Source organism: Panthera onca, chromosome A1, assembly GCF_046562875.1.
Source record: "Panthera onca isolate mPanOnc1 chromosome A1, mPanOnc1 haplotype 2, whole genome shotgun sequence".
Taxonomy (NCBI): Eukaryota; Metazoa; Chordata; class Mammalia; order Carnivora; family Felidae; genus Panthera; species Panthera onca.
In genome coordinates, this window is record NC_138339.1 from 46,376,535 (window position 1) to 46,402,528 (window position 25,994).

At 45.8% G+C, this 25,994-nt stretch overlaps 1 protein-coding gene across 7 annotated transcripts in view; it reads left to right on the forward strand.

The window, feature by feature from the left end:
• GALNT10 (polypeptide N-acetylgalactosaminyltransferase 10) overlaps positions 1-25,994 on the forward strand; it is a 222,223-nt gene that overhangs the window by 69,499 nt on the left and 126,730 nt on the right. For all 7 annotated transcript variants that reach the window (XM_060634785.3, XM_060634789.3, XM_060634790.3 and 4 more), the window contains 2 exons: positions 21,833-21,935; positions 24,418-24,556. In XM_060634785.3, coding sequence (XP_060490768.3) covers positions 21,833-21,935; positions 24,418-24,556 — 242 coding nt within the window. The remainder of the gene's footprint in view (positions 1-21,832; positions 21,936-24,417; positions 24,557-25,994) is intronic.

A 25,994-nucleotide genomic window follows, 5' to 3' on the forward strand; every position in this document is an offset into this window, starting at 1 on the left:
CTATTTTCTCAGGTCTCACGCCTTCCTTTTGATTAGCCTGAATAATACAACTTATAATTATGCCCTGCCTGGCAGCGTATTTTTGCCTTGTGAGTGCCAGTCACAATTTCTGGGCAAGTGAATACCATTGACAAGGAACCTCTCTTTTTCCACCTTTGGTTCCAGGTGGCCCCTCTGTGGTGCTCTTTCCACCCACGCTGGCCTCCAGGGCTGCGTCTCCGTGGTACTTAAGTCATTTCACCAAGAAGTTCTCCCCAAATCCCTTGTTTATCTGGGGGTGGTGGGGAGGGCCGAGCCCCTCTCCAGAGGGAGCCACGCCAGTGTGATTAATTAAGGTAAATAGGGGAGTGATCGGCAGTGGCTTAAGCTCCAGGAACGTAACCTAGGCAACGGCAGGGAGTCTGCACCTCTGCTGACAAGTAACATGGGATTAATTTTTTCTCAGGTCGACGGCCATCTCATGCTCAGAGTCCACTTCAAGAGCCGTGAGAAAGGGCTGGGCTTTTGGACAACAGGGGGTAGGAGGAGTAACTAAGAGTCTGCCAGGGGGTATCGTGGGTGTATTTTCCCCTTCCGAAACATGATGTGGGCAGGGTAATGGGCAGATGTGACATCGAAGGCGTCAGGGCCAAAAGCAACTCTCTCACTTTAGGAACTCGAACAAGTCCCTCCTGAGCCTGGGATCAGCAGTTCTGCTTTCCTATGCCAGCTTCCTAGTCAGTTTCCTCATCTGGAAAATGGGACAATAATCATAGTGCCGTCTTCCAGGCTTGTTGTGAGGATAATGCCTGTAAATTGCCTAGCAAAGCCTGGCAAATGGGAAGCCCAGTAAATATCGGCCCTCTGGGGTCTTCTCTAGGAGAGAAAGAGGCTCTGAGTGCACTTCCATACTCTTTCCTACCAGGAAGAAAACGGGTTCAGTCTGCAGATGGGTCCAATAGAGGCAGGTAGGAAAAGGGGCTGCAGACAGATGTAGGAGAACGAGGCGTAGGAAGCAGGCAGGAAGGTGGGGAATTGGGGGCTGTAGCCTGAGGGCCAGGAGACCAGTGGGGAGGTTGACAGTACACCCCCAGAGGAGCTCAGGGAGATGTTGCCCCTCCTACAACTTCAAGAATTTTGGTTCGAGCCTGAGTTCCTGTCCGTTGGCTCAGACTTCTTGCTGAGCATGTGCTTTCAGCTGCTAGCAACTGCTGGCTTGAACACTGGCCAGTTGAGAATGGGATTCTGGTTGTTTTTCTACCATGTGAAACAAAGACCAGGGAGAAACATGGTCACATGAAAAAGACATGAAATTTTCCTGCTCAGTGAGTGAGGCCAGAAGATGCATAATATATGGTTTCTGAAGCTACAGGTGGATTGGAGAGAGAGTTTGCAATCTCTGGGAACATTTGAGACTTTTGCAAGTTAGGAAGGGAGAGAGAAATGCCAGGAGCCTAATGTCTTGTACGTAGCCTTGGCTGAATAATCTCCGATAAGCCAACCTCAGGAGCTCAATTTCCTTATTAAAAATTCTGGAAGGAGTACTCAAAAACCTGTTAACAGTGGTTACCTCTAAGGGGTAGGACTAGAGGTTGGGAGAAGAGAGAGATTTATATTTTCCATTGTATACCGTTTCGGCTTTTAAAATCTTTCACTATGTGCCTTTATTATTGTTATAATTGCAAATCAAATTATAGGGTCTGTCTTTAGAAAATGAAGTGAAGGGGTTGGCTTAGATCATTGGTTCTCAAAAAAAATTTTTTTTTTTTTTAAGCAGCAGAAGGAACACTTGTCACATCATCTTGCTTAAAAGCCTGATGAACGTATGACCAAGAAGAAATCGGAGCCCCTCTTGCCAGGACTCCCCTACCCCCCAGCTCCCAGCTGCAGCATCTCCAAGGGACCCATTGAACATAGTTTTTGAAACAGCCTGCCCCTCTGGGGAGTCAGCAGTTGGGAAAGAAGAATAGCACGTGGGCTCAGCATCACTCAGACTCTGGGGGACAGGAAACAGGTTGCCTTTGGGTGGTTTCTGCTGGCTTGAAATGATAGATGTTAAAGGGTAGATTTTGTAGCCATTCCAGGTAAAACTGTACCTGGGAACTTCCATAGGCAGGATGCCGAAGGGACAGTAAGAAGACCTGTTCACCTTGTAAAAATTTGCTTTGAGCACAGACACCCGGCCTACTTACAGTATGCTTTCGGCAAGTTACTTAGCTTGTCTGAGTCTCTTGCTGAATCTGTAAAAAAAGAAGAAACACTGGTGCCTACTTTCTAGGACTGTTGAAAGGATTAAATGAGAGTACAGTCTCAGTCGAGCCGAGGGCTTGGCATAGTGCCTTGCCCATAGTAGTTGTTCAGTGAAGGTGTTCGGTGACTAGTGGTAGTACCAGTCAGTCATCATCATCACCGAATTCCTGGGCAAGTCAGAAATGACCTTGCCACCTCTTCTTGTAGGTTCTCGGTTAAATCTGTAACCTCTCAGGACCGTAGTTTTCTTACGTTTAAATTAGAGGTGCTCAGGAATTGCAAATTGGTGGTCTCCTGGACAAAATCAAGCATGTAAACATATTTGTTTATTGAGGTATCATATTAAAAATTAAGAGGTAGTGTCTAGAAACTTGAATTCTCCGTTTCTTTTTAGAAACTGAACATCTGTCTTTACTTGCCCTCCCTCGCTTGGTGACAGTCAGCTGGCAGCTGCCCCCACCCCTGCCTTACATGAGCGTGCATACACCTGCCTTTTCACCAGCCCCCTTCCTTCTATATTATCTGACACCTGGCCAACCCCTCTTTACATGTAGGCAGTTGGGTTGGCAAAGCCTAGGTTAAAATCACTAGCTCATCCCATGACCCCGAATGTATCCCATTATTTCTCTGGACTGTCACGTTGCCACCTATAAAATGAGAGAGTTGAGCTTTCAACCTTGACTTTCTTTGGGTGTTCTGTTCAGTCCATAAACATTTACTGAATTCCTCCTGTTTCCGGGAATTCTAACAGGCATTTGGGAGGATGCAGAGGTGAGTAAGAATGGGCTTGGCCGGGAGATGTCTGGCGGCCATGCCTCTCAAAGTGTAGTCTGCAGAATGGCACCAGTTCACCATGAGATAAAATACAAAAGACAAGCATTTAGAAACTTTTATGGCACTTTGACGTTGCTGTTACAGCCAAGCACATGCTCAGTGGATGTATCTTGTTGAGTAGATATAGATCCGTTCACGTGCTGTTGAACTTATATGGTGAATTTCATGCGGTGCAAGCTGCATACTAGTTCCAATTACCATTGCTGTTTAACAAACTGTCCCAACTACAGTGGCTTACACCGACAACAGTGATTTATTTGCTCACAAATCTACAGTTTGAGCCCGGCCGGGCAGAACAGCTCCTCCCTGATCCACAGGGTGCCTCCACTGAGGCCGGAGGGTCTGCCTCCGGGCTGGCTCACTCACGTGGCTGACCAGGTGGTGCTGGATGTCTGCTCCTTTCCATGTCGATCTCTTCACAGGAAGAGGAAGATAACTTCTTCATAGCATAGTGGCTGGGCTCCTCGAGAGCAAGGCAGAAGTTCATAGAACTTTCATGGTCTAGTCTCAGAAGTCACGTTGTGTCTCTTCTGCCAGGCTCTGTTGGTTGAGATATTCACAAAGGTCTGTACATCTTCAACGGGAGGACACCTAGATTCTACTTCTTCTTAATGGGCTTGTAGAATGGTTTTAGAAGAATACGTGGGACCTAATGTTAAAAACGCCTTTGGAATGTATCATCTGCCATGCTATACGGGTTCGCATTAACCTTGTTTTGCAACAATTACCACACCCTTTGTGGCTGAAAACAATACGCATGTATTAGCTTATAGTTTTTTATAGGTTATGAGTCCAAGCAGACTTAGCTGGGTTCTCTGCTCAGGGTCTCACAAGGTCACAATCAAGGCGTTCACCAGTCCAGGCTCTTTTCTGGAGGCTGTGAGAAAGAATCCACTTCCAGGCTCATTCAGGTTGTTGGCAGGTGGTTGTAGGATTGGGGTCCCCATTTCCTCACTGGCTGTCAGCTTGGGGTTGCTGTCTCCTCCTGGAGGCTACCCACACATGGTCCCTCAATCTTCAAAGCCACATCGAATCCTCCTCACTCTTTGAATCATTTTGACTTCTTAGGCTGCCAGATGGAAGAGACTCTGCTTTTTTTGTGTGTGGTTAGATGGTGTCAACCTGGATAATGTCCTTTGTTCTGTACCACAGTGTAATCAGAGCAGTAACATCTCATGTATCCACAGGCCCCACCTACACTCAATGGGAGAGGAGAATAACAGAATGAGGGTCATTGGGAGTCATTCTTAGAATTCTGTCTACCACAGATGGTTTGGTTCACAATGAATTGGAAATTAAAACAAAGTGGTTCTTCATCGTAGATAGTTTGAAAGCACTGGTTTAGAGTCCACTAGAAAGGAATGACGTGTATACAAATGGCTACAATTGGAAACCTTCAGGGCTAACTTCCAAAAAGAGAGGGGTAGAGAGCACAGGGAGAAGTTAGTGGGAGGAAGATTATTATTTAAGTGAAAGGGGATAGAATTAGAATATGGTATTTGAGGATCTGGTATTTGAATTGAGCGTTAGAAGACAGGTGTGATTTGGATCTTTATTTGTTTTTAATTTTTTTTTTTTTTTTTTTGAGAGGCAAAGCATGTGGCGGGGGTGGGGGAGAGAGAGAGAGAGAGAGAGAGAGAGAGAGAGTGAGTGAGTGTCAGTCTCAATCAGGCTTTATGCTCAACACAGAGCCTGACACGGGGCCGATCTCGGGATCCTGGGATCATGACCTGAGATAAAGTCAAGAGTTGGACACTTAACTGACTGAGCCACCCAGCTGCTCCTGATTTGGATCTTAAAAAAAAAAAAAAAAAAAAAAAAAAGAGGCAGGAGGAAAGGATTCCAGCAGTTTTGTTTCTATGTTGGCACCTTTGGATGTAAACACAGAACTGAACTGAATCAGAGGACATTTTATCACTTCTCTGGGACCACAAACAGTGCTGCCTTAAAAACTCGACCCCAGAGCTCAGTGAGTGACTTCAAACAGTAACCATGTATTATCCCTTACAGGTCTTCAGATCATTTGGGTCACTTCCCTGGTCTTGGCTGCGCTGTGTCATGTGTCTCTGGCTAGCCATGGGCAGGCTGGGCGGGCACATCTTTGGGGTTTGGCTCTCTGTCTAGGATGACCACGGTTCTTCTCCCCATGTCTCCTCCTCCACTTGCCCCTCAACACCCCTCTAGCTTACTAGCCTTGGCTTGTTCCCTAGGAGTGTGGGGGGCAGAAGAACAAAAACCAGGGGTGGGAAGAGTGCAAGTCTCTTGAGGCTTAGGTTCACGCTTGACACACTGTCACTTCTGCCTCCTTCTGTTGGCCAAAGCGGGTCACGAAGCCGGCCCTGATTCAGGAGGTGGGGCAAAAGACTTCATCTCTTGATGAGAGGAGCTTCGGGGTCCCATCGCAGAGGACATGGATACAGGGAGGGGTGGAAGATTGGGGCCACTTCTGCAATCCGTCTACCACAGTCACCCTGAGAAATCTGCTCGAATTCTCTTGAGGAGAAACAAGAGCCTCTTTTCCAGCCTCAAATGCCTTGTTTCTCCAGCTAACCAGAGAAAGTTAAATATGAGAAACCACTGTGAAAAGGTAAAGTGATCCATTAACCAGAGTTATAAGAAGCCAGGCTTTTAAAATAGTCCGTACTCTTCTGTGTGGACATTCCTGGACAACCTTACCACCTCTGCTTTTGCAGTGCCTTCACCAGTCCACGTTATGTTCATCCTTCAGTGCCCTCTGCAGAGCTGTTTCCAGAACAGTTATTCTAGAATAATTCATGGCTGTTCTTTTAGATCTCAGTAGCAGGTTTTTTTAGAAGGAAATGATCTCAAATCTGGCTCTACCATAGACAGAAACTGTGTCTTTTATGTATCATAGTCTCTGGAGCATGTAACCCAGAGCCAACAAATAGTAGTTGCACGATTAATGTTCATCAGATGGATGAATAGATGGATGAATGGATGTGTTAGTAGACACAGATGACAGATGCCTCAGTAGGTGACTGAAGCTTTATTTTAGAGAATCTTATATTATCATAAACTTTATTTCCCTCTTTCCATGTCAGTATGTCAGCTTGAAATCTTCACGTCATTGTTCCACGTCTACGTGCTTCAAAGCAAAAACCAAAAAACTGACTGTACATTGCAGAGGGGAGGAATCGTGTTGTGTTCTTCCTCATAAACCCTGTCATTAGCATCGCATTTCAAAACAAGGTCCCTGAGTTCCCCAGGATGCTAATCATTTGCGAGCAGGAAGGGGTGAGTGGGTGGGGGAACTTCTCATCAAATAAATTTGTGAAATGTTGGATTACACAAAGCTAGGCAGCTGTCTTTTCTGTGACACTTTACAGAGCCTAAGTATGTTAACATCCATTGTAAATTTCCAGGGGGGCATTAGAATATGTAAGGGTTGAAAACTGGAAGAATTAGCTTTCTATGGGAGATGAGGGAGAAGGAGGGAGGTGTCTCTTTTTAGCGTGGTAAAAGGTACATAACAATATTTATCATTTTAACCATTTGTGGGAGTATATTTCAGTGGCATTAAAGACATCACAATGTTGTGTAACCATTAACACTGTACCCAAAACATTTCTCATCATCCCCAACAATAATGACTCCCTCTAAGCACTAACTCCCCTCTTCCCCCTGTTAACCTGTATTCTGCTTTCTGTGTGTATGAGTTTCCCTATTCTATATACCTCATGTAAGTGGAATCATATAATATGCATCCGTCTGTATCTGCCTTATTTCATTAAGCATAATATTTTCAAGATCCATCCACGTTGTAGCATATATCAAATTTTTCATGGCTGAAAAATATTCTGTTGTATGTCTGTGCTGTGTTTTGTTTATCCCTTTGTCTATGAAGGAACAGTCGACTCATTTCCACTTTTTGGGTATGTGAATAATGCTGCAGTGGACGTTGGCATAAAAATACCTATGTGAGGGGCGCCTGGGTGGCTCAGTTGGTTAAGTGTCTGACTTTGGCTCGGGTCATGATCTCACGGTTAGCGTGTTCGAGCCCCGTGTCGGGCTCTGCACTGACAGTTCAGAGTCTGGAACCTGCTTCGGATTCTGTGTCTCCCTCTCTCTCTGCCCCTCCTCCGCTTATACTCTCTCTCTCTCTCTCTCTCTCTCTCTCTCTCAAAAATAAGTAAACATTAAAAAAAAACAACAACTGTGTGAGTCTTTGCTTTCAGTGCTTTTGGATACGTACCTAGGAGTGTAATTGCTGGGTCATCTGGATACTTCTATGATTAACCTTTGAGAAACCACCAAACTGCTTTCCATAGTAGCTGTGAGATTTTGTATCCTCTCCATACAATCTCCCAATTGTACAGGGGTTCCAGTTTCTCCACATCCTTGCCAACATTTGTTATTTTCCATTTTTAAAAATTATCACTGTCTGGGTAGCTGTAAAATGGTATCTCATGGTAGTTGGGGTTTTTTTTGTTTGTTTGCGTGTTTGTTTGCTTTGTCTTCCTGTTTTGTAATTCTCTAATTAGCTAGCATACAGTGTAGTCTTGGCTTCAGGAGTAGATTCCAGTGATTCATCACTTACATGTAACACCCAGTGCTCAACCCAACAAATGCCCATCATCTGTTTTCTTCACGCCCCCCCCCACTGCCCCTCCCTCATCAACCCTCAGTTTGTCCTCTGTATTGAAGAGTCTCTTGTGGTTTGCCTCCCTCTCTGTTTTTATCTTATTTTTCATGCCCTTCCCCTATGATCATCTGTTAACTTTCTCAGACTCCGCATAGGAGGGAAATCAGATATCTGTCTTTGACTGGCTTATTTTGCTTAGTATAATACCCTCCAGTTCCATCCATGTTGTTGCAAATGGCAAGATTTCATTCTTTTTCATCAGTGAGTAGTCTTCCATTGCGTATGTGTACATTGTATCTTCTTAATCCATTCATCAGTTAGTGGACATTTGGGCTCTGTCCGTGATTTGGCTATTCTCATGGTAGTTTTGATTTGCATTTCCCTAATGACTAATGACGTTGAGCTGTAACATATGCTATGTGCATTCTGAATATAAGTCCTTCATCAAATATATTCTTGCAAATATATTCTCTTAGTCCATGGCTTGCCCTTAAAAGAGCAAAGGCTTTTAATTACAGTGAATTCCAATTTATGCATATTTTATGCTGTTTGTGTCCTGTTTAAGAGACTGTCCCCTAAACTAAGGTTGCTAAAGTTTGCTCACATCCTTCCTTGTACAAATTATATAGTTTTGGCTCCTGGTTTAAGTCAATGATCCATCTCAAGTGAATTTGTGTGTATAGTGTGAGGTAAGGATTGAGGTTTATATGTAGACATATGGATATCTAGTTGTTCCAACACCATTTGTGGAAAAGATTATCCTTTTCCATGGAGTTTCCTTAGCACCTCTGTTCAGAATCAACTGATGATATATCTAGACTCTCCGTGCAGTTCCCATCGATCACATGTCTTTCCTTACTCAAGTACCACACTCCCTTGGTCACTGTGGCCCCAGAGCAGGCCTTGAAATTAGTGGATATTAAGCATTCCAACTGTCGCTCTTTTTCTGTGTCCCTTGCGTATCAATTTCTACAAAGATTGCATTGAGTCCACAGATAGAGAATTGACATCTTAACAACGTCAAGTCTTCTGATTTATAAACATATGATGTATCTCAACATTTATTTAGAGCTTTGATTTCTTTCGTAGTTTTCGGTATTTAGGTCTTGCATATTTTTGTGAGATTGATCCCTCAAGTGTTTCATATTTTTGATGCCGTTGTCGATGGTATGTTTTATTTGAATTTCCAATGTTTCATTGTTGGTATTTAGCAGTGCAATTTGATTTTCATTTGTTAACCTCGTATCCTGTGACATTGCCGAACTCACTAGTTCTACTGCCTTTTTGTAGATTCCTTAGCATTTTTTACATAATCATGTTGTGGGCAGATATTTTGACCACCATTCTATATTCAAAGAACGGAGATCTAGAAAGACAACGGACCTGCCTACTGTCCCACTCTTCGTACGTGTAGAGCCAGAAGTCTGAAAACTAGGTCTTTTGGATCCTCCTTCAGGGTTTTCGGTCTCACACCAAGTGATTTCTCAGGTTTTCAAGCCTCAAGAGAAGAAGGTCTGGAGGTTTGCAGTCCAGGGCTGGTGTGACAGCTCCAATCCCTGAAGTCTTCAGGAATCTAGGGCTCCTTCCCACCAGTATCCTCACCATCTCTAGGGGGTGGCCCTCCGTCTCGTGATCCCGGTGGCACTTGCATTCTAGGCAGCAGCACAGAAGGAACAAAGGTTTCTTCAGGTGGGTTCCGGGGAATGCCACACAACACTTGCACTCGCCTCTTGTTGGATAGGACCTAGTCAGGCCACAACTAGCTGCAAGGGTGTCTGGAAAATATCTGCATGCTGAGAAGTCATATTCCCAGCTAAAATTCCGATTATGGTGACAGAAAAAAGAGAACAGCTCCTGGAGAACATAAAGTTTTAGAAATCACTTTAGGATCCAGGCAAAGCAGCTCTCCTTAGTTTTGGAACCCATTAAGTCGACCTGAAACCTTTCAGTCAAGAGGATAAAGTTAATCCTCAGAACCCATTTATGGTATTAATCCCTTGGGACTGTAGTAGACATGTGTGATCATGGATGACTTTCCTTTATCTAGAAAAGAAAACAAAAGATGTCTCTGCTCATTTGTTCATTCATTTAACAAAAATTCCTATCTCCTACCCTCATGGAGTTCACAGTTTGAGGAGAGGCAGACGATAATGAAAGAATCACCCAAATGAATGTGCAAATCACAAAGGAGCAGTAAGGATGCCATCAGGGCACATTTAGAGATTATGATGTAGTCAAGGAGGTCAGGCAAGGCCCGCCCCTGAGAGTTGGGATTTGTTCCTACAGGGGTGTCTACTTGCATAGCAAAGTGGTGTATTCTCAGAACACCATCCTGTGCGCTGCTGTGTCTACACCTCATGTATCCTGTATGTCTTAAGACATCAGTGTGTAAGAACAAGAATGCCAGAGTGAGAGCAAGGTAGGGGCGGGGGAAGTGGTGGGGATACCACTCAAGGAGGTTCAGAGCCCCTTTTGGTTCCCACCCCAAGAGAAATGAAGAAGAGTTTAGAGGTTCCAAGATGGCAGATGGACGAGGCCAGGATCAGAGTCCATCAGAGACTTTCCTTTGGGGCCAAGAAGGAGCCCAAGGAGCTAAGTACCCAAAGGAGTTTTCTAATAACTGTAGCCATCTGTACGGAGACACTCTCCTAAGTACCCGAGCCAGTCTCAGGGACCATCCATGTGTTACGGCAAAGAGAGGGTTACTGGGTCCAGTGGACAGTAAGAAAACAGAGCAGAAAGAACCTCAGCTCCCATTCAGCACCTAGATTCTGTGACTCTGAGGCATGGCACATGGGAAGACCCTGGCAGTTGTGGGTGAGGGGAGGGCAGCACTAGAGGCGGGGATGGCCATCAGTCACCTGCTTTTCCCACTTTCCCCTCCCCACTGCCCTGGGGACCTTTGCAAGCAGTGAACAGTCGGCAGCCTGAAGCTCTAAGACGGCAGAAGTCAGCCAGTGGCCCACACCTTACCAGGCGTTCTTGGGAATTCACTCTTCCAGCTCAAGGCAGGCATGGCGGATACATCCTGTCTTCTGGTCATTGCCGGCTGACTGTTAAGGGCCACTTGGAGCACAACATTGAGAGGATTCTCAGAGTCCAGGATCCACAAGGAAGAACATTATGATAACTTCATGATGCCGCCTTCATCCTGGTGTGATTGTGGTGAAGAAATAGGATGGCGTATGTAAAGATGCTTTGTCGATTGCAGAGTACTATCCAAATAATAACTAATAATGGTGGCTCTGATTTTTAGTGCTTCCTAAATACCAAACTCTGCTAAGACCTTTACTGGCTGTAGCTCATGTATTCCTCACAGGAACCTGTGTGCCAGATACTGTTCATATCCCCCATTTCATGTTTGAGGAACCAAGGCTTGGGGAAAACAATGTAACCTGCCTCAGGTCACACAGCTAGGAAGCAGAACTGTGACACAAGCCTAGGTATTTCTGACTCCAAAGCAGGTGCTGTTACACAGTTGGTTGTGCTGTCTTCAGAGTATAGGGGATCCTGACTGTAATTAGTGCTATTAATAGAGCAACTACTGAATTGCTTGGTGTCTCAGTTCTCATTCCCCAAGCAGGAGACCAATAAGATGTGTTTGCAGACATTTTTCCACCCCTGAAAGCTAAGAAATTGCCTTGTATGCAGCTCCTCGTTTTGCCCGCCTTCCTCCGTACGCATCCACATCTGCTCTGCAGAGCAGGGCAGTGACCCTCTGTTGGGCTCCCTCCGCCGAGCCTCTGAGAACACTCTGGAGGCTTTCCTGTGGTTGATCACTTACTGGCTAGACTGGGATTTGCAAGACCCCTTGTGAACAAGGCACAGAAGTATGATTCACTCCAGCGAGTTTTTCTTTCCCGAGAACGGACTGTGTTCTGAGACGTGGGAGGGAGTGGGCAGATGTGTGTGGAAGGAACCATTAGCTGTGATGATTACGTTCATGGGGTGGTTGGCAGTTTGCAAAGCGCTTTCCTATTGATTTTTCTCTCCAGGCCTCAGTTTTGTCATCTTCAAAGTGGCTATAATGACAATAATAATATAGTAAAGTCTCATCTTACAAAAGGGTTAGGTTATAATAAACTCACCACTTTAGGGGGAAATAACATAAAATCAGAATGGCCCTTGACAATTGCTCATGGAATATAATGGCAAACCACCTCTCAAAAGTCCAGTTTAGGCAGGACTTTTTTTCCCCTGGCTGTAACACCGATGACGATTTCTTCAGTTGAAGTCATCGCAGTGCCTTCTGAGGTAGTGAAAGTACTTGTCTTCCAAGAGAAGGCTCACTCAGCACTGAAGTGCTCACATGCCAGAGGCTAGAGAGAACTAGGCCTCTAGGGACACCATCCATGGCACTGGCTCACTGAGCTTGGGGACGGGAGGATCGCCAGCCTCCCCAGTTACCATTTGTTTCTCTTCCTCTTTGACCACGTGTCATGCAACTCCTGAAGGTTACTATGCAGATGATACAGTTCTGTTAGGGTCTGATTTTGTGACTCGTTGTCCATGAACAGGACTCAAACTTGAAAGTAACATGTGATGGGGCAAACACCAGGCTAGACCAAGGGAGATCTGGGCTCAGACCCCGGGTCAACCCCACCTGCATCCACAGGACTTTGGGCTTATGGACCTTAAAGACAAACTTATCACCCAAGTGTCAGAGTTCTCAGCCTGCATTTCTGGACAATAGACCTGCGGACTATAGACCCTTGTGACTCTGTTAAAAAAAAATCTGTCCGTGTGCATCCCTACTTGCGTCTGCCTAGCCCATGCTGGCATCATCTCTGCCTATACGTATACGCTGTGAGAGCCTCCTCCCTTAGTTCTACCCTTCTTGGTCTCCTAATCCCTTCTCCACTGGGCTACAACACAGCCTGCCAAATGCAACCTGATCTTGCCACCTCCTATTATATAAAATCTTGGGACAGACAAAATCCTTATACCTGCCCACCTCTCATCCCCATCAGCCTTTCCCTCCTCGTCCATGTGCCACACACACTGCTTTCTTTCAGTCTCACCTGTGTTTCATCTGTGCCTTTCCACAGGGCCTTTGCATAGCCTTGCTTTTCCCTCCATCAGGAATGCTCTGTTTTCCTCTTTCAGTTGAATTAACTCCTAATCATACTCCCCTGTTTCTTCAGGGAAGCCTCCCTTAACCTTGCTGATGGGATCAAACCCTCCTGATCTGATCTGAAAGAAAGGAACCTTTTTGCACCATGTACTTTTTTTTTTTTTTAATGCACACACCACTGTAGCTGTTCCAGTTTATTTGTGGTTCTGGATTAAAGTGTATAATCCCCCCTGCCACACACCATACCGTAGCTCTATAAGAGCAGGGTCCTTGTCTGTCTTGCTCCCCAATATCCTGGACACATAGCACAGAGTCTAACATGTGCTTGTACTCATTAAACATTTAAGTGGGTGGATGGGTGGGTGAGAGACTCAAATGAACATTATAAAATTATGGATCAGAGTATTGTGCCCCCCCCCCACACACACACCAGGTGATAAAACATTTGGGAACTTCCTCTGAAGAAAATAGTACAAGTTGATGTCATTCTTTTAGAATGGAAGCAAGAAGTTACTAAAGATTCCATTTGCCCTTTAGATAATAGACATTACAAATATCTTGGCTATATTTCTCTCTGCTGCTTGAAAAAGTCTCTTAATGAGCTTTCACACCTTAAGTAGCAAATGACCTTTTCTAGAGCCATCTGTACAAAAGGTGAATTGGACAGGTGGATCTGCCCTTGAAAGTACAGAATCAGCCTTTTTTTTTTTTTTTTTTTTTTAATTTTTTTTTTTAACGTTCATTTATTTTTGAGACAGAGAGAGACAGAGCATGAATGGGGGAGGGGCAGAGAGAGGGAGACACAGAATCTGAAACAGGCTCCAGGCTCTGAGCTGTCAGCACAGAGCCCGACGCGGGGCTCGAACTCACGGACTGTGAGATCGTGACCTGAGCTGAAGTCGGCCGCTTAACCGACTGAGCCACCCAGGCGCCCCAGAATCAGCCTTTTTAAACAGTGGTTCCTGTCTGTGAATGACCTTGCCCTCTTAGGAAATGGGGCCCCTTCTAGATTTCAGATTCCAACATCCTGGCATCAAGACTGCGGAGTTATCAGAGCTGGGAAAATAGACAGTTGCTGAGTGGAACAGCAGATTTACCTGACCTGCACTCAGCAGACTCAGGCAGTCTCATGGTCACTGGGCTGTAGTGTCTTCATCCCTCATAGACAGTGCCCTTTACATGTCATGGTTGTCTCATACAGCTTGGTACTGGTTATGGTGAAAGGCAGGTTGTCTCTGAACAGCAGCCTACCAGATAGCGGTTGGGGTAAGGTCAGCCCTATAGAAGTCTGACCCAGGGAATGCCGGAAGGAGAGTGGTCCTGGGCCAGAAAGAGGGACCCTTTCCTCTGAATGAAAACAAGATCATCTTCTACCCTCTCTCCCAGGAAGAGGAAGATTCTGAGATGAATTGCAAGGGGATAGGTAGTAACATTTTATTCTTGGAGCTCTACCCCCACCTGTTCCTTGCTCAGAGACCTTCTGTGGCTCCCACCTGCTGAACAGCTCCAGTGTAAGGTGCTCAGAGTCCGGTTCAGACTTCCTGGCCTCATGGCCCATGACTCTCTTTTGTACTCTACTCACTCCAGCCAAGTCAGGCTCTTTGCCGTTAAGTAAACATGTCCCTTACTTCATGAAGTCCCTTTCTTTGTACATGCTTTCCCTCCAACTAGATTCTGACAGCCCCCCCCCCCATCCCCCATTGCTGCCTGTCAAAATCCTACCCATCCTTTTAGGCAACTCTCATAGACTCTGCTTCTGTAGGAATCTTTGCCTGATTGTCCCAGGTAGAATTTAATCTTTGGTTCTTGTAAATACCTATAGAATTTATCCATACAACTTTCAGCGCCCTTATATTAGTATTGTGTGTTTTTTCCTCTTATGTACTTGTCACATATCCATGCTATTTGTTGAGTCCAGGGACTATCTTATTTATCTTTGTCTCCCCCACAGTTCTTTGGACATAGTAGGTCCCCGATTTACCAACAGAGTCATCCTTATTTGTTGGATGAATGAATAAATAAAAACAATCCAGCTTATGTCCTCAAAACTCATAAAGGAAGTACATTTATCCAGTTGTCCAAACTCCCTTGCTTAAAGTAACTTTATGCTTTCAGTAAATCAAGCTGTACCTAGCCCTCTTTGAAGTATAACCTTGCAGGCAACCTTGAGGAGGATGCTTTGCTGTATGCGTGTGTGTGTGTGTGTGTGTGTATGTATGTGTGTGTGTGTATGAAGGTTATTAGAATAATCTACTTAGCAGATAAACAAACGTTTGGAATTATACAGAGTCATTTAAACCTCAAAGCAAAATCATTCCAGTGCCTTTGTAGGGTTGGGTGAAAGGAGGGTCAGGGGGAGCAGCCATGTTAAATTTGCAGCAGAATCTGGTCTGTAATATGTCTTCAGACCCTGGCTGCAGCAGATGACCTTCTCGGTTTGACTTTGGGCATTGCTGTTTTGGAGCATATCACCCGTTTTCCGTATTTTGAAGACACTCACCAGCTGAACGAGGGATGCCAGAGTCCTCTGAGTGGGAGTCGCAGAGTCTGCAATGTTGGGATTAGAGTGCACTTTGATAGATCTTTCTTCTTGGGCAGAACACAGTTGGCTTGCTTCACCATCTTTCTTTCTGCGCTCCGAAGGGTGCCAGGCACGCTAAATAGTGATTCAACAAAAGATTAAAATTCCGTCTGTGTGTGTGAGTGTGTGGCTGTTTGAACACTAATCGATTCTTTCCGTGGAATGTTAAGTAAAAGCACGCAGATACCAGAAGCAGTTATTTAGAGCAGCCAGTCGAAATCCATTTCCCATTTATTGTTTAATGGGATTGCCACGTAAATTCTGCCAGTCTCCTCCACAGACTCTCCCTCACCTCTCTTTCCATGCTCCCTCCCAGCCCCTTTGATTCCTGTGGCAAAAGGACCTCTGGAAACCAAGGGCAAGAGATGGTTGCTGAAGGGAAGCAGTCACAGCTTTCACAGACAAATGTTCGAGTCTGTAGAATTAAAGAAATTTACAGTTGGCCCTGGATTGAAATCCAGACATGCTTGCTTGCATAATATTAAGTGATTGCTATTGCGGAGGAATTGCTGTCTTTTGAGAAGCGCTGTCCACGCCTTTCCTGTTGCTAAAGGTCCTGTGACATTTGTTTGTATTGCAGATTGCCACTCTTAACTAGGAACTTTCTTCTTTTCTGAAGGATTTCCACCTGGGTACATGCCCTCCTGTGAATGAGGAGACTCTCTAAATCCTGTTATCAGCAGTGGCCACTTGCATCAGCTCAGGTGTTACATAGGTTGCGTCTGCAGGGCTTATGGTTTTATTATTTGATTCCTGCCCTCTTCTGTTCCTCCAAACGTGGCTATCATAAACACCGGGTGATAAGCTTTCTCTAAAAAGAATGTATTACTAGGCCCCCTTTACTGAGAAGGCCTGACTTTGTGCCAGACACTGAGCTAGATGCTCTGTATTGATTAGCTCAGTTCATTCTCCCCAACAACCCACAGGTTACGGTTATTCTGTTAGTTTTCCCTATTTATCAGTCAGGGAAATTGGGGTCCACCTACCCCAGAAGTGAAACCTAGGTTTTTCCAACTCTGGAGCCAGAATGCTCTGAGTCATTAAACTAGGCAGCCTGCCCCTTTGATGAGCAGCCCTCAGTCATTCAGCTTGTATTTATTGAGGGCCTAAGATGGACCAGGTGTTGGCCTAAGAACGCACACTGATGAACCAAAACAGGTGATGCCCCTGCCTTCAAGAGGCTCACAGTCTGTCCCAGGGAGAGAACAGCCAGATCTGGGCTTTGGGGCTGGCAAGCCAAGGAATTTAGGGAAAATCTGTTCTATTCTGTTAGCCTCAGATTTCATATTGAGACAGCTAGATTTAGACAAGTGGTTTTTCCAGCTTTATTGTGAATCAGAATCACTTGGGGATTGTGTTTAAAAACACATTGGGCGCCTAGGTGGCTCAGTCAGTTGAAGGTCCAACTCTTGATTTCGGCTGTGTGATCCCAGGGTCATGGGATTGAGCCCCGCACTGGGCTCTGTGCTGATGTGGTGCCTACTCAAGATTCTCTCTCTGTCTCCCTCTGCCCCTCTCCCCCACCTGTGCATTCTCTCTCTCTCTCAAAAAAAAAAAAAAAAAAAAAAAAAAAAAAAAAAAATTAAATAAATAAAAACACATCTTGGCTCCCTACCCCAGGTACTTTGATATAATAGGTTCAGGGTGGGGCCAGGAAATTACATCTATAATGAGGGCCCAGGCCTCCCAAGAACCACCCTTTGAGAGAGACTGATTGGGCTGTAAGCCCCCATTAACACTTATACAGGCTTTGTGTTGTCCTGCCAGTATCCCCAATGCCTGGCACAGGGTAGGTCTTGATAAACGATTGGTGATAGTTTGGATGATCTGTCTGTGGGGTTTCCATGGATGGACCTCAGAGAGTCCTGAACCACTTGAAATTGACCACAACTTTTGTTCAGGTTTGTGGATAGGATTAAAAGAACCCTCTGAGCACTGAAAACTCTGTGATTTTAGGATTGAAACCTAAATTTTCTCCTACTGAAAGCTCAGACCTATTAATTGTGAGGCAATTAATAGCAAACTTTGAGTTCTGCATCCAGGTGATCTGATGAGAAGATGTCAGTTTACAGTAGACTCTTAAAATTCTAGAGGAGTTGATATCCACAATTTATGTGAAAATTCTGGAAGTTCTTGGGATACATCCTGTTTTTATGATTTCTCACTTCATCTGAATGTACCTTTTGGGTCAGTAGTGCTGTCTCCATTTTCCAGGTGGGAAAATTAGGGTGCTTGTGGCTTCTGGACCTTGTCCAAGGTCACAACACAAGGACTCTCTTCACTGAAGTCTAGCCTGGGAGTCAGAGAACATGGTTCTTATCATCTTGCCTGCTTATGTGGCCTTGGTTGGGTAGCTGGGCCTCTTTGGGCCTCAGCTTCCCCATCTGTAAGATGGGGGAGGAGTGGACTAATTGATTCTGAGTATCTGCTTAGCTTGGATATTTGAGGACTCTCTATAACTATCTGCTTAGATGTGCAGAACTCCCTGTGTCTGTAGGCTCTGACGTCCTCTTTGCTTAGGGAGATGGAAGGGCCAGTGGGACCACCTGAACAGCATAGATCCTGTCCACAGAGCATTCCAGAAGGCCAAACATCATAAAAGCAAAGGGCAGTGCAGGTCGTAGAAGCTGAGGGTGTGAAACTGCCCGAATTTTGGAACCTCAACTCTCTACCCTGTCAGTTCAGCAATTCACTGTTCATTCTGAGAACAAGATTCAAGGAGCCTACTTCCATGAGATCACAACTGTGCGATTCAATCCCATGCCGCATTTCCCGTGTCGAGGGAAGACTTTGATGAACAGATGGAGGAAACAGAGCCCTCCGTGGAATTTTAGACTCTTGAAATGTCCTTTAAGGGTCACCCCTTGCTACTCAGTGTCCTTCATGAACCACCTGCATCAGCATCACCTGGGAGCTTGTTAGATGTGCAGAGTCTCAGTCCCCACATCAGAATCTGTGTTTAACAAGATCTCCCACCCCTGCTCTGTGATTGCACTGTACATTTTTTTTTTTTTTTTGAAAGAGAGGGGGAGAGAGAGGATCCCATTTAGGCTCCACACTGTCAGCACAGAACCCAACGTGGGGCTCAGTCTCATGAACTATGAGATCATGACCTGAGCTGAAATCAAGAGTAGGACGCTCAACCTACTGAGCCACCCAGGCGCCCCTGCTGATTTCATTTTGAGAAGCACTAGCTCCAATCCAGCCTTGAGTCCCCTCTTTCACATCCTGATGAACTATCAAGCATCCTATTCCTGGCCTCCTCTAATATCTTCCTCCTAGTTGGTCCTGTTTCATCCTAGCACGATCCAACTTTTGGAATTTCTTCTCTACCTTGAGCGAAGCCCCCTGCCATTGTCGCTCATTCTAGCCTCAGGACCTCAGAGAACAAGATAATTCCTTCTGTGTTCCCCATGGCTTCTCATCTCCTAGTTCTCCTAACACACAGTTTCTAATTGCAGCATTGTACATCGTATATTATACAATAGTGTGTATTGCGGCAATATGCAGACTCGCTGCGGCCAGGCAAGCGACACAAATGAGAGATGGGAACCAGATGAAAAGCAGTAAGGAATGGTAGGGACTGTGGCAAGCTGGAGAGGCTTGCCTCACCTAAGCAGGGCAGTTCTTGTCACTCCCCGCTGAGGAGCTGAGGGAACTCAGCCTGAACATTGACATGTCTTTTGAGTTTTCAAGAGAAGCCAAAAATCTTGATAGAACAATAGGAAATCTCCCTTCCCTGCCTGCCTCCCACCCCTGCACTGGCAATTAAAAAACAAGATGAAACAAAAACAAAACCAAACCTCAAAGCCACCAGATTGTTTTTGCTAGCGACCATACTTAAGGTTTTTGTGACCTTTGATGATCAATCTGTTCAACTTGGATACTAGAGCCCAGGTTTGGTCTGAGCAGCTCAGAGCAGGCAGGATTATGTCCTCTTTATTCGAGACTAGTGGTTCTTAAACTTAAACTCAAAAACGGCTTAGGACCTCTTGGAGGACGTGTGAGTGTGTGTGTGTGTGTGTGTGTGTGTGTGTGTGTGTGTGTGTGTGTTATGGGGGGATGGGGCAGAGAGAGAGGGAGAGAGAATCCCAAGCAGGCTCCATGCTGCCAGCACAGAGCATGATGCAGGGCTTGAACCCACGAAGCTGTGAGATTGTGACCTGAGCTGAAATCAAGAGTTAGATGCTTAACCAACTGAGCCACCCAGGCGCCCTGGAGGACTTGTTAAGACATAGATCTTAGGGCCTCCCCCCACCAGGGTTTCTGTCTCAGGAGGACTGGGGCAGAGCCCAGGAATTAACATTTTTCACAAGTTCCCAGGTGGGGCAGTGCTGCTCATACTTTGAGAACCTCTTTAGATGGGCTTCTTCCATTTAGGTGGCCTCGGTCTGCAGAGCCTCTTGGTTCCACCAGTGAGCTGAGCAGTCACCTGAAGTTTCCAGTCTTTGGGTAGCAGGAGAAGGAAAAGGAATTGGGAGGGAGGGCTGGACAAAACACTGCTAAACAGCCCTTGACCCATCCCTCTTGACATCTCAGTGATGGAGTATTTCTTGGGCAGGCGCCTGACCCACCCCAAGGCTTGGCTGCTCTTCGAAATGGAGATGTGGCCCTGATCAGTTTCCACTTGTATTTGTTCATGTATTAGGAGATTTGGTTGTCGGTTTGTTTTCAGCAGAGGACCTTTTTAAAATGAAATCCCGCATGGAATCCTGGTACAGAAAACAGACAGATGCATTGCTGGTGTGGTTCAAAGGGGGCCAAGCTCCTCCTCTTGGAACCCCTCGTCCCAAAGCAGCGCTGAGTGTCTCCTGTAGAAATGTAGCTGAATGCAGTGGAAACTTGCTGAAGGGGCTTCCGGCGCAGCCTGTGTGTTTTCTGAGAGCCCCGAGAACTGTTTGCAGGCACGTGGCCTTTGTTTTCACAGTTTTCCTTCCCTCTCTGACCAACACGTCTGGCATGCTAACTTTCAGAATTTGTTTCTTGCAACTCAGAGAGGTCCGTAGGAGAGGGAATGAATGCAAAGGATTGCGATTATCATTAGAGCTGATGTAAGGATATTGAGCCGTTGTGGAAAATCTGCTAACACAAGGATCAGCCAGAGACTTAAAAAATTGGCTTGGGGATGATTTTCTTCTGGTGGCTTCTTGTTAGTGCTAATGTCACAGCGTGTCACATGCTGCGGGTCTTCGTAGCTAATTACATAGGAAAAAGGACTGTTGCCTCCTGCATGCCACAGTGGCAAGAACAAGTCTGCAAGATTTTTAATGGGCAAGGTGATGTGGAAAGCCATTCTCATTTTCGTGAACACAGGAAGACATTTAAACAGCCATGCAGCGCAGCGTTACCTGGGGAAGGCTCTAACTGAGCCCCGGGGCCAAGTGTTTAGACTTCACTGTTGGCATGGGGAAACATCTGGTGCCCTGTGATGACCCCAGACAGTGGCATGCAACTCCTTTAATTAGGGAAACTGCTTCCTAATGGGCACACCAGGATGGGCTCATCTCCCAGACACAGGAAATGCCTTCAGAGCCTGGCCCCAGGGAGCTGCTCTCTTGTGGCTGCTGTATTTTCCCATTTTTTTTCAGCCATCCAATTGCTTGTTCATACACTCCACACACACTGGCCAAATGTTCACCCTCTTGGGGACTAGGCTCTTCTGGGGACTGTAGAGGTGACCAAGAGCTGGCTTCTGCTTCTGTGCTCAGAGCTCCTCAGGCCCAGCCCAGCTCTGGCCACTCTCCACCACACCTGGAAGTCTATGCCCCTGCCTCTCATTTCTGCTTACCTGAAGCTTAGCCCAAATGCCTTCACGTCTGTGAAATTATCTCCGGTTCTCCCAGGTGGAAGTGAACACCTGGGGCCTTGTCTCCAGGCCTCTGATCTAAGTAAGGTTTGCTTACCTGCCTTGTCCAGTATGTAGCCACGAGCCACCTCTGATTACTGAGCACCTGGGAAGCTCTGAATTAAGGTGAACACAAGTACAAAATACACCTGATTTCAAACCTAGTACCTTCGCAATGACGATATTTTAGGTAGAGTATATTGGGTTAAATAAAATATATTTTATTTTTTATATAAACCTAATTCATCTGGTTTTTGTTTGTTTTTTTCTTTTAGTGTGAATACTAGAAAATCTAAAGTTACACGTGTGGCTCACATTTGTGGCTCATGTTAGATTTCTGTTGGACAGAGTCACACTTACTGCTTTCTCCCTTGGGGGAAAGGAAGGTCTGTCCATCTGTTTTCTCTCCTGCTGGTTTGTAGTTCCAGGAGGGTAGACATGTGTACCTGTCATCCTTCTGACCTTTGCTCACCTGACTGGCATATGGCCAGTGCTAACAGAGGTATATTGAGGGAATTAATAAATGAACAAATGGTGACAGACCATCAGTCAAAACCAACAGGTCCCATAGGTAGTGCAGTTTCTGGGACTCTGTTACTAAATTTATTTCCCCTTTCCTTCTTTTTCACAGTTTTTATGTTTTTTTTTTTTTTTTTTTTTTTTAAGGGCTCCCACAATCAGCAGAAGAAGATATTTTTCCTGGGAGATGGGCAAAAGCTGAAGGATTGGCATGACCAAGAAGCCATCAGGAGGGACGCCCAGCGCGTAGGTATGGAGAGTGGTATTGCCAGCTGGCAGGTCCTGTGAAGTGTGTGTGTGTGTGTGTGTGTGTGTGTGTTTAGAAGGCATGTCTGTACCTCCTGTTGCCTCCCTCTCCATTTACCATCCTCCCTCCCCCTGCTTCCTGGGGGTCCCCCTCTTCACCTGTTAGCTGACCCCTTTCTCCACTCACACCATCAGGTCCACTGCCTTCAAGAGTTGTCCCTACTACCTTTATTGGGGAGTAGATGTCTCCTCCTCATGAGGTATTTTGCCACTAGAATGAAGAGCAGTCGTGATAAGAGCCAACATTTATTAAACACCTACAGTGAGCATGGAGGCCCGTGCTGCACACTTTGTACATTTTCTCAGTGAAACCCCAAGTCACCCTTTGTGGCCCATTTGACGAGAAGGGGCCCATAGCTCAGAGACGCAGGGTAATCTGCCTGCAGTCACGCAGTGAGAAAGAGGCAGGCTTGGGACTTGAACCCAGCTCTGGAGGACAGAGTTGATCCCTACCCAGCTCTGTAGCCATAAGACTGAATGGAGTTAGCAGGCTTCGGCTCAAGTTTTCTTTGGCTAATTAGTCTTTGGAGCAGTTCCTGTTACACCAGGGAGTTGGGAAGGGTTGGGGGGGGTAGTATATAGAAATTACGTGGAGAGTCGTCTCTAGAGAGCCTGGACTTAGGGGTCAGGAGGGTAGCCCCGACACCACGGACTGGGTGTTGTTGTGACAAGGAAAGGGACAGATTTGAAGCAACTTTACAAGGCTGGAAAGCACTGTACAAATAGAGGGATTGGTATTTTATTCATTTCATCCCAGTTAAAGGCACCACCACTATTGATTTTTTTTTTTTTTTTTTAGATTACATTATGAAAAAAAAAAACCCAGACTATAGCAAGCTTCCAAATAGAGCTGATATAATAACTGATGGTCAGGGAAATCTAAAGACATGACATGTATTTTTCTATAAGCCAGTGATTTAAAATGAAGTGGGGGTGGGTTCCGCTTAAGCTGGAAGAGGAAACATTTGAAAAGAGCTGATTCTCCAGACAGATATACCAGAATTATTAGAACATTGGGCTAACTAGCAAGGAAAGAGTAAGCAGTGGAAACGGTATTAAGAATAATAATAACCAGCTTGTGTTGAGTGTGAACTCTGTGCCAGGCATCTGGCGTGGCATTGTCTCCTTAGTCATTACATTGGCCCTTCTTATCCCTGTTAGTACAAAGAGCAAACCCCGATCATCGAGAGGCTAATGGCATGCCCAGGGCGACATTGCTGGGAGTGGCAGGTTTGGGCCTTAAGCTGTACTCTGCCAGATTCTAGGGCCTGAGCTCTGAATTGCTTCCCGGTAGCCACTCCTGAAACTTCCCTCCTGGCTTCTTCTGGCTCTTCTTTCTCTGCTTGCTGCATTTGTGTCCCTTGCGGAATCTGGCCTGGGCACTAGGCAGCAGCGTCTTCTCATGGAGCGTTACAAGATGGCGGCGTCCTCTCTCGCTCATCTGGCTGGAGCCACAAGGCTGTAGGTGCAGGCCTTGGCCCCACCTCTCAGCTTGCACCTTCCTGTCAAGCTGATGTTGTCAGTGTTTACTTTGCAAAGTAAATAGGGTGTTGCTCAGACCACAGGCTCCAGAAGATGAGGTGATTTTTAATCAGCTGCTTTTATGACCATTTCTCTCCAATTGCAGATTCTGGGGCTGTTATTGCAGGGGTTGGTGTGGACATTCATACTCACCATCTGCACCCTGAGAACCCAGAGAATAATTTCCTGGACCATCAGGGTCTCTTTCCCCAAATGGATTGTGTAGACAAAGGACAGCTAGCGCATTATCCCCCCAAATCCATGACCCAAAGCAACATTTTTCAGGCAATCCTGGCCTAGGCTAGACAGATCTTAATTGTTTGCTGGCTTAAAAGATCAAAGCATCTTTTATCATTTGTGGCCATTTTTATTTGCATATGAAGTCTGCCTTGCCTAGAGGGTAACCCTATTCCTTACAGGAGTGTAAGTGATTTATCGTTCACAAATTCTGTCATGGATGCAACTTCACATTTGAAACTCAGAGAGTTGGTGTGACTGGCCCGTGGTTGGTCAGCTCTTAAGTAGACCCAGCCTTCCATCCCAGTGGTAGGATCCATGGTCAGGAGTGTTTGGGGCCCCTGGCGGATTGGGGAAGCATGGGCTTTGGAGCCCACAGACCTGCTTTTATGACCTTCTTGACTCTCAGTTTATCCATCTGTAGAATGAGGTTCACAAGTCCACCCTGATGGCTTGCTGTGGGCATTACATGAGGACAAGTACATGGCATGGCCATGGCTGAATAAACCCTCATTCCCCTCCCCCACTTTATATCCCCACCTCACAAAATCTGGAGGTCCGCTCTGTATCCAAGGCTAAAGTTTTACCTCTGTGGCTTAATTATATTTTTCATCCTTCTTCCCCCACCCCATTCAGTTAGCAACACTGACTTTGCTCTTTTCTCCTAGGAAATGGAGAACAAGGGAGACCTTACCCCATGACCGACGCTGAGCGAGTGGATCAGGCCTACCGAGAAAATGGATTTAACATTTACGTCAGCGATAAAATCTCCCTGAATCGCTCTCTCCCTGATATTCGACACCCAAAGTGAGTGTAACATCTCTCATCTTCTGGGATCTAAGGATTTTGCTGGTGGCTCTTGATGAGAATTAATTAAAGAAACAGGTACATAAAGCGCTGCTGGAGGAAATTCCCTCCTTGGTAGCCCGGGCCTTGGTGCGGAGGTTTGTGTGATCCAAGTCTCCTAGATTTAGCGATCATGTGGCAGAGGGATGAAAGACAGCCAGTCTCCTTCCCCTTTGCAGGCAGTGGGACCCATGTATCCTCTGCATTTCCCCTCTTTGGCCCACGGGGAAGTTCAAAACTCAAGTTCAGACCATTGCAACGACAGCTTCAACCCTTGTGCTCTCCGTGAGGAGATACATTTTTATTTCCTTTTCTTAAACAGGGGACTTTGTTTTAGCTGCTGTGTGCACGTGGGTATTTGTGTCTTTTTTTTTTATAAGCTACCTCAAGTCATTTTGAGACAGGACACATTTTAACGATGATAAAGAGATAATAATGGCAGCTAACATCCATTGAACAGGTATCATGTCCAGGCACTTCGTTTGCTTTAAATGTCGTAAGTCCTGTAAGGCCACAGGCGGCCAAGAAGCTGAGCCAGGTCTCCAGCTCAACCAAAAACTAGACTCTGGACCTGAGGCTGTCCTGCCTCCCTAGGTGCCTTCAGTAGAGCTGTTGTGGTCGTGGTGATTTTCTGCTAGAGCGGTAGTGCCTAGAGTTGGTGTGCAGTACAATCACCTGGAAGGATGTTAGAGCCCAGGATTTTGAGCCTCACCCCCATAAATCCTGATTCAATAGATGTGGGTCAGGACCCAAGAACTTGCATTATGAACAAGCCCCCATGTGATGCTGGTGCAGCTTATCTTGGGTCCACACTACCACCAAAGGTAGAATGGGAGTCTAGAATGGGAATTCAGATGGGAATTCTACAGGAAGGCGGTATTGAGTGGCACCAGAGCATAAAATGTGCTGCCCAGGAATTAAGAAAGTAGAGCCCAGGAAAAGATCATAGCAGCTGACATTTACTAGGTGCTTACTGCATGCCAGGCATCATTCTTAGCCAGTGGTTCTCAGAGTGTGGTTCTCGGACCAGCAACGTCATGGGCACCTAGGAGCTTATGAGACACGCGGATTCACAGTTTCAGCCTAGATCTACTGCAGCTAAAGCTCTTGGGAGGCACCCAGCAATCCATGTTTTAACAAGCCCTCCAGGTTCTGTTGCAAAGCTTAAGTTTTAGAAGATATTCTAGGTACGTTAAGCGCTTACCTCATTCGGCCAAACCTTCCAAAAACCAACGACCTATGTACCTTTATTATCATCATTTTACAGGTAAGGAATTGAGGCACAAAAAGGTTAGGTAATTTGCATACGATGGCACAGCTGATTAGTGGAGCTGGAACTTGAAAGCAGGGAGTCTGACGTAGCATCTGTAATCCATAAGATCTTTGCACCTGTAAGAAC